Source organism: Rhagoletis pomonella, unplaced genomic scaffold (assembly GCF_013731165.1).
Source record: "Rhagoletis pomonella isolate Grant_MI unplaced genomic scaffold, Rhpom_1.0 Rhpom_scaffold_00004, whole genome shotgun sequence".
Classification (NCBI taxonomy): Eukaryota; Metazoa; Arthropoda; class Insecta; order Diptera; family Tephritidae; genus Rhagoletis; species Rhagoletis pomonella.
In genome coordinates, this window is record NW_023458558.1 from 60,652,833 (window position 1) to 60,659,336 (window position 6,504).

The 6,504-nt window shown below is 35.3% G+C and overlaps 3 protein-coding genes across 5 annotated transcripts in view; 2 read left to right on the top strand and 1 right to left on the bottom strand.

Annotated features, from left to right (window-relative positions):
- Positions 1-700, top strand: part of LOC118737902 (60S ribosome subunit biogenesis protein NIP7 homolog) — a 945-nt gene extending 245 nt beyond the window's left edge. For 2 of the 3 annotated variants that reach the window (XM_036468716.1, XM_036468715.1), the window contains exons 2-3: positions 1-68; positions 150-698. In XM_036468716.1, the coding sequence (XP_036324609.1) occupies positions 13-68; positions 150-636 (543 nt within the window). In that variant the 5' untranslated portion in view covers positions 1-12 and the 3' untranslated portion in view covers positions 637-698. Of the gene's footprint in view, positions 69-149 lie in introns of all 3 variants that reach the window. The other variant, XM_036468717.1, reaches the window with a different exon arrangement.
- Positions 701-2,169: 1,469 nt separating this feature from the next.
- LOC118737901 (RPII140-upstream gene protein) lies at positions 2,170-4,727 on the top strand. The gene is made up of 5 exons (XM_036468714.1): positions 2,170-2,428; positions 2,646-2,811; positions 2,881-2,969; positions 3,030-3,300; positions 4,447-4,727. Exons 1-5 carry the CDS (start codon positions 2,247-2,249, stop codon positions 4,537-4,539), a joined length of 801 nt encoding a protein of 266 aa, XP_036324607.1. The 5' UTR covers positions 2,170-2,246; the 3' UTR covers positions 4,540-4,727.
- On the bottom strand, positions 4,583-6,504 carry LOC118737900 (twinfilin). The gene is made up of 4 exons (XM_036468713.1): positions 6,384-6,504; positions 6,248-6,325; positions 5,407-6,182; positions 4,583-5,348 (listed from the first exon to the last, which is right to left on the bottom strand). The coding sequence occupies exons 1-4, from the start codon at positions 6,406-6,408 to the stop codon at positions 5,196-5,198; spliced, it is 1,032 nt and encodes a 343-aa protein (XP_036324606.1). The 5' UTR covers positions 6,409-6,504; the 3' UTR covers positions 4,583-5,195.

Consider the following 6,504-nt stretch of genomic DNA (forward strand, 5'->3'; position numbering starts at 1 on the left):
AAAAAAAAGAATATGAAGAGGCTTAGTGATGAACGAGCCAAAATTCTTTTTGAAAAGTTGTCCAAATAGTGAGTAAAACATATGTATTTAAGTATATTGATGATAAATTATCGCTTGCATTCAATAAATAACATTTGCAATTTTTCCAGCATTGGCACCAATGTAAAGCAACTAATTGACCGCCCGGATGGAACATATTGCTTCCGCGAACATAGAGATCGTGTGTACTACGTATCCGAACGCATACTAAAATTATCTGAATGTTTTGGTCCTGAAAAGCTTGTTTGCGTAGGTACTTGCTTCGGAAAATTCTCCAAAACAAACAAATTGAAATTTCATATTACTGCACTATACTACCTGGCACCATACGCCCAATATAAAGTTTGGGTCAAGCCATCATTTGAACAACAGTTCCTCTATGGCAATCATATACCAAAATCAGGTCTAGGTCGTATCACCGAAAATGCCGGCCAGTATCAAGGTGTGGTGGTTTACTCTATGAACGATTTGCCTTTAGGATTTGGTGTACTAGCGCGTTCTACGACTGAATGTAAAACTGCAGATCCGATGACCACAGTTTGCTTCCATCAGTCAGATATTGGAGAATATATACGATCAGAAGATACGCTTTTTTAGTGTAGACTGTATTTTGTTTTAGATAATAAATAATTTAGATGTATAATAAAAGAAAAATACTTCGCTATTTCTTTATGCTTCTTATTCCTCACACAAGTGCGCTCGGGTATAGAAAGGTGAATTCTGAAAAGGGACAGTGGAAAAACTTGGAAAGAATGCAGCACTCGGAAAAACACCACATGTGATTTTTTGTTGGGTAACTATCAGGGCTGCCGTCTCCGCTTTTACTGCCAAAATTGGAAGTTTTTTTTCGTTGGAAGGAAGCTTAAAATTTTGGTAGGTTTCTTTGCACAGAAAACATCTCTAATAGTTTCAACAATGACAAGGATGTTAAAATATTTAAACGGCACTACGTGTTTACGGAAAATTTAATTCATATCATTCACGAAAATTAAAAAGAAAACTACTTATTGATAGTGCAGTAAATCGTTGAATCTCAAAGTTTTTAACCGCAACTCGAAGAAATTAATGACAAACCAGCAGTGCGCAAATTTGGTCCCAAGCTCGGAAGCTCTTAGACCCGGACATTTGTCAAACCTAGCCGTAGGTTTTTTTTACTTTACTTATGTATATATATGTCATAAAATATGTACGCAAATGTATAAAAAATTAACGACGAAATTTTATTTTCTGCTACGATTTTTCACTTCGTTTACTCCGAGGGCTTTATTAAAACTATAAATTATGCGAATTTGTGGCCATTTTTTTGATTTTTCGGAAATGAATCGAAATTGGAGCTCATATTCGGGCTCAGCCAGTCTAAATAAATGTCGGTAGGTGGGTTTGGTTCAAGCACACACAATATGTACAATAATAGCAATTAATTTGGCCTTTTTTACCTACAAATTTTTTTTTTATTTTTAGTGCTGTCAAATGCCGTTTTCTTGATTAAAAGAAATGGCACGAAAGAAGCCATTTTGGTAGGTTTTGTATCCAGTTCTTGGTAGGAAAGAAAGTTATAGTGGTAACCTTGGTAACTATATAAGGTGCGTTCGTTTAAAATCTCCAACAGAAACCAACCAACTGCCAAATTCCGGCAAAATGTCATCTGTTCGCTCACAAGAGAGAAATATCCAAAATAGTACGCGAACAGAAAATTTGCAGAAACTTGCAAGTTAGACGAACAGCTGATATAATTTTTGTTTACATTCAAAAGTGTAAAATTTAAAACGTACGAATACTCATTACAAAGTGGCATCCTGGCACAGTTTATTGATTAAACAAATAACTACTTACTTCTTACAAGTTTAATTAGTCGCATTTTGTAATTTTTAACTTCCAAACCATCAAATTCAATTTTGTGATTTGCGTAAATGCCAACCAGCTGTTTTTGATCAGCTGTTTTCCTGTTGGCAAATTGCTGTTGGCAAAAATTTTTCCAACAGAATCCAGCAGCTTCCCCTCAAAATGAAATGTCACTTTGCTCTCTCAATTTCCCCTACTTTGCAAGTTTTTTGCGTACGCGAACGCAAAAACTTGTAAGTTTTGGTTAAACATGAACAATTAACAGCTACGCGAACGAACCTATAAACGAGCTGGTAATCAGCTGTGAATTCATAAAACTTATTTGGCACCTTATTCTTTAATAGATACGAGATATAACAATAGGGATGAGTTTTATAAGGAATGGACCCAGAATACTCCTAGCGGCCATATTGCCTAGCTTACCTGGCGATCCAGCACAACATGACGTTGTGTCTAAAGATACAAATACATACAAGGCGTACTTGCAAAGTAAACCCGATTTGAATGAAACCGGATGGGAACGCCTAAAAGATATGTTTAAAGTTGAGTGAGTAACTACTATACCCATAAACAAAGTCTGTCCTAAACATCATAAATAGCCTGTTCCCGTACTTCACGATTTGCAGGTTTTGCAGGAACAGCTGCTTTCGCATTTAATAAACCTTATGTGAACGTGGCGTACGGGAACGACTTTGGACTAAATCCTGCAAAACCTGCAAATCGTAGACGTTCTGGAACGCACTAAAAATGTTGTCTCTGTATAGCGAGTTTGGCAGTATATCTTCTGAATTGAACTCCGTCTATCAGTCAGGTTTCGTTGGCTTTTTATTTGGCGCAGTATACGGTGGTGTTATAAATTCTCGGACTGCATATATGGACTTCATGGAAAACAATCAAGCGACGGCATTTAAATCACATCTCGATGCCAAAGTGAGTTAGGTGAAATAAATTTAAGGAATCTTAATAGATTTAAAAACATTAAATGTTTTTTTTTTTTAGCGCAAATTACAAGATCAAGTAACAATGAGTTTCGCTAAAGGTGGTTTCAAATGGGGTTGGCGTATTGGTTTGTTCACGACTTCCTATTTGTGAGTAAAAAAATGGTTTTTATAAAAAACCCGCTAACATAGCAAACATTTATATTACAGTGGAATAATTACTTGTGTTTCTGTATATCGTGGAAAGTCTTCCATTTTCGAATACATAGGAGCAGGTTTAATTACAGGCGGCCTATATAAAGTAAATCTAGGTCTGCGTGGGATGGTTGCTGGAGGTATTATTGGTGGCCTATTGGGAAGCGTGGCTGGTGCGGCATCACTCGCACTCTTATATGCGTCTGGTACTTCTATGGAGGAGATAAGATATTGGCAATATAAATGGCGCATACAACGAGAAGATATGGTCCACGATGCAATGAAGGTAGCAATATGCATTTACGTACATATTTTCTGCAATATTTTGTTCATTCATTATATACACCCCGTGTCATAATTATGTATAAGCGCCCACATATTGCCAAGTCTAAAACTTTTTTTAAATGACTTCTCAAAAAGGAGAAGGTTATCAATTCGTCGGATTTTTTATTTTATTTTTTTGTGTATGTTATCGCATAACTTTTAAAATGAAAGGTCTTACCTTACAGGTGGTGCCATACTAATTTCGTTTAAATCCCATCATTGGATTATGAAGAAATTAACTACATTCTTAAATTTTTTATATGAGAGTGGAAGTCGGTTTTGTTTTTTGCTTAAAAATTACTCGTTATTTAATTTACCCCCCCTATTATGAATTCATACGATGCACGATAAACACTTGCATTCTGTTATTCTCTATTACCAATCGATGTTGTCGTATAAAATCCGATAGTTAGGGTAGCTAGTTTGTGCTGGTTCACAATTAAAAGTAAACAAAAACCACATCCATTCGCAACAGTACATCTGTCGGGCGTATGAAAACGATAATACGACAACTGATTTTATACGATACGCTTGCAAGCGTTTATCGTCTATCGTATAAAAATTCATAATAGGTGGGTTAGTTATTTTGTATTTAAAAATATTAAGCAGCAAAAGAAGTTGCACTTTATTATACTAAAATTTAACGAGCTACCAAACTGCATACTTAACATCTTTCTTATAAATCTAATTAAGAAGTTGGACATTTTTACGATGGCATGTTCAATTTATTTTTAAGTCAGATGAAGTAAGTATTGCACAACGTTGGAAACCTATGCTGGATTTCCACCAGGCATTAAATGGCAAAAATTACAAAGCTGGGCATTAAAAAATAATCGTGTCATTATGTTACAAAACAGTCACTAAGTTTATTTCCACATTGCATTTTTTTTAAATGGCATATGATTTTTGTAAAAATAACTACATTTTGGTTCACTTGTAATTATGAAACGGGTTGTATGTGTGCATATCGAGCCCTAACTGCGAAATAACGTAAGCGACACTTTTTCGACATTTATTCTTTGCTGCATAAATGCTTATTACGTTATTTTCGGGGCCAGGGCTCGAAATATGTGCGTACATATGTATGAATACTTACGTATTTTTTTAGGCGCAAGTAGACCATGCTATGAAAACGCCCAGCATCTTTAAAAAGCATGACGAAAAAGTTGGCGAAAAAATAACTTTGGATCCCATCAAATAATTATGATCAAGAAGTTTCTTTAAAGAAACTAGTAGAGAATTAATTTTGTTTTATTTTGAGTCTTTGTATATTTGCTAAAGATTATTTCGTTATAAATACATTCGTTACATTAGACAGCTAGACATGTATAGAAGACTTTATTCTTATTTGTTAAACAAACAGAGCAAATATAAATTGTTTAACTTCAACTTTTGTGTATATGTATGTATGTTATTGAACTGACTACGATTCCTTATAGAAAGCGTTTGTTATGCAACAGAACACATGATATGATAAATTGCAACAACTTATATACTTGAAATGCTAACGATGAATGACCTTCGAATACGATTTGAAATTGAAGCAGTTAATCGCTGTACATACATATTTTTATGCGCTCATGTAAATATTTACGTAATATTTAATAGTTGAACGAATCTTGCACGATTATCACGAATATACATACATATCTTCTAACATTGAATAATACATTTCATTCTATGTATATCAAGAAGGGTGTGTATAAATTGCAAAAATACTATTCAAGTAATCGTAATATTGATAGACTGTAAATTAAACATCAGGTGGAAGAAAAAGGAAAGCATTAGTAAAATGATTGCCGCGAGGTGCGAGTTGCAACACAGAGCCCCATATTTGTATATATACTTATATTGCAGTTAAGATTGCTCTTGTGGGCGAGTCAAGCCCTTTGCACCGCGACTAGGTGGGCCTTTCGGTTTTGCAAATGCTGGTCTGCTGGCAAGCTTTTTTGGGTGGAGTTCATCGAGTAGAAACTCCTCAGTCAGTTCTGATCCACTATCGACTTCCAACTATAATAAATAAAAAATTTATAAAAAATATATTCGATTTTCTAATTTTCAACTTTACCTTCTTTACTACATTAACACCAAGAATGTTCAAATTTTCTAAAAACGGTGCTTTGCAGCTAGAATACATCATGCGTTCACGTACTGAACATGTATATCCAGGCATGGAGTAAATGAAAAAATAAGCTTCTTGATATTCACCTTCGTACGTGTGCTTGAAGAGATATAAGTGATAGCGTGCATTTTCCGTCGGGACTTGACGGGGCAACTCACTCAGCGGAACCACTGCTGCTTTTGACACATGTATGCGTTCCTCTTCGAGATCTATTCGAAATTGCAAATAATCATATGAACCTCGTAATAAATCTTTTACCGCCTCGACAGTGGTATCAGACATTGGACACGCTACTCCACCCAGTGTTTGGTGACGCGTATCGGTATTTATATCGGTGTTGATTTCAGTTTTTCGCAACTCTACTAACTCTTCCTCACGAGTTGTTAGTGGTGCTGGTGCTGCATAGTCTTGTTTATGCCGAACATAGCCTTCAAAAGTCGTTTCTTCTAATGTTGTTGCGTGTATTTCTTCAGTAATATGTGCCGAGCCAAATTCTGTTTTAAGCGTGGCTTTTGTAGAAGCATAAACCATTTTTTGTCTTATGGTGGCATTATCGGGTACCCAACTCAACAATAGCCAGGCATAACCAAGTGAGGTTTTACTATCCAAGCGATAAAGAATATAACATGGTACGCTTTCTTCTATTAGTGGACTGATCAGTTTGTCATAGTCCCTCTCCCAGTCTTTCTTTACATCTGCCGTGGCAGTACAATTGAGCTCCTCTGCAAGATAATTATGGTTATAATTTACACCCTTTCGATCTTATCTCAAAATTAAACAGGCTTACCATTTTCTATTGATACCTTTATCACACGCAGCTTTCCGTTTTTGCTTTTTGCAAACACTTTTGTAAGTTTATCATTACCTAAAAGATATAATAATCATCCAGATTTATTGTTACAAAAAACATAAATACTATATACCTTTTATCCCAGTTTGGTGCGACATATTTTCTATTTTTGGCTAATTTTCGGCAAATACCTGGAGATAAATTACAATTACTCACTCCAACACAACAACAAAAACATGTTTACTTCTACAGGG

Excerpts from the sequence above, each read along its gene's own strand:
- LOC118737901 (XM_036468714.1), top strand. The coding sequence starts at position 2,247 with ATGAGTTTTATAAGGAATGGACCCAGAATACTCCTAGCGGCCATATTG. Across the intron at positions 2,812-2,880 it reads AATCACATCTCGATGCCAAA|CGCAAATTACAAGATCAAGT; the intron begins GTGAGTTAGGTG and ends TTTTTTTTTTAG. Across the intron at positions 2,970-3,029 it reads TTGTTCACGACTTCCTATTT|TGGAATAATTACTTGTGTTT; the intron begins GTGAGTAAAAAA and ends TTTATATTACAG.
- LOC118737900 (XM_036468713.1), bottom strand. The coding sequence starts at position 6,408 with ATGTCGCACCAAACTGGGATAAAAG. Across the intron at positions 6,326-6,383 it reads GCACCAAACTGGGATAAAAG|GTAATGATAAACTTACAAAA; the intron begins GTATATAGTATT and ends TATATCTTTTAG. Across the intron at positions 6,183-6,247 it reads AAAGGTATCAATAGAAAATG|AGGAGCTCAATTGTACTGCC; the intron begins GTAAGCCTGTTT and ends ATTATCTTGCAG.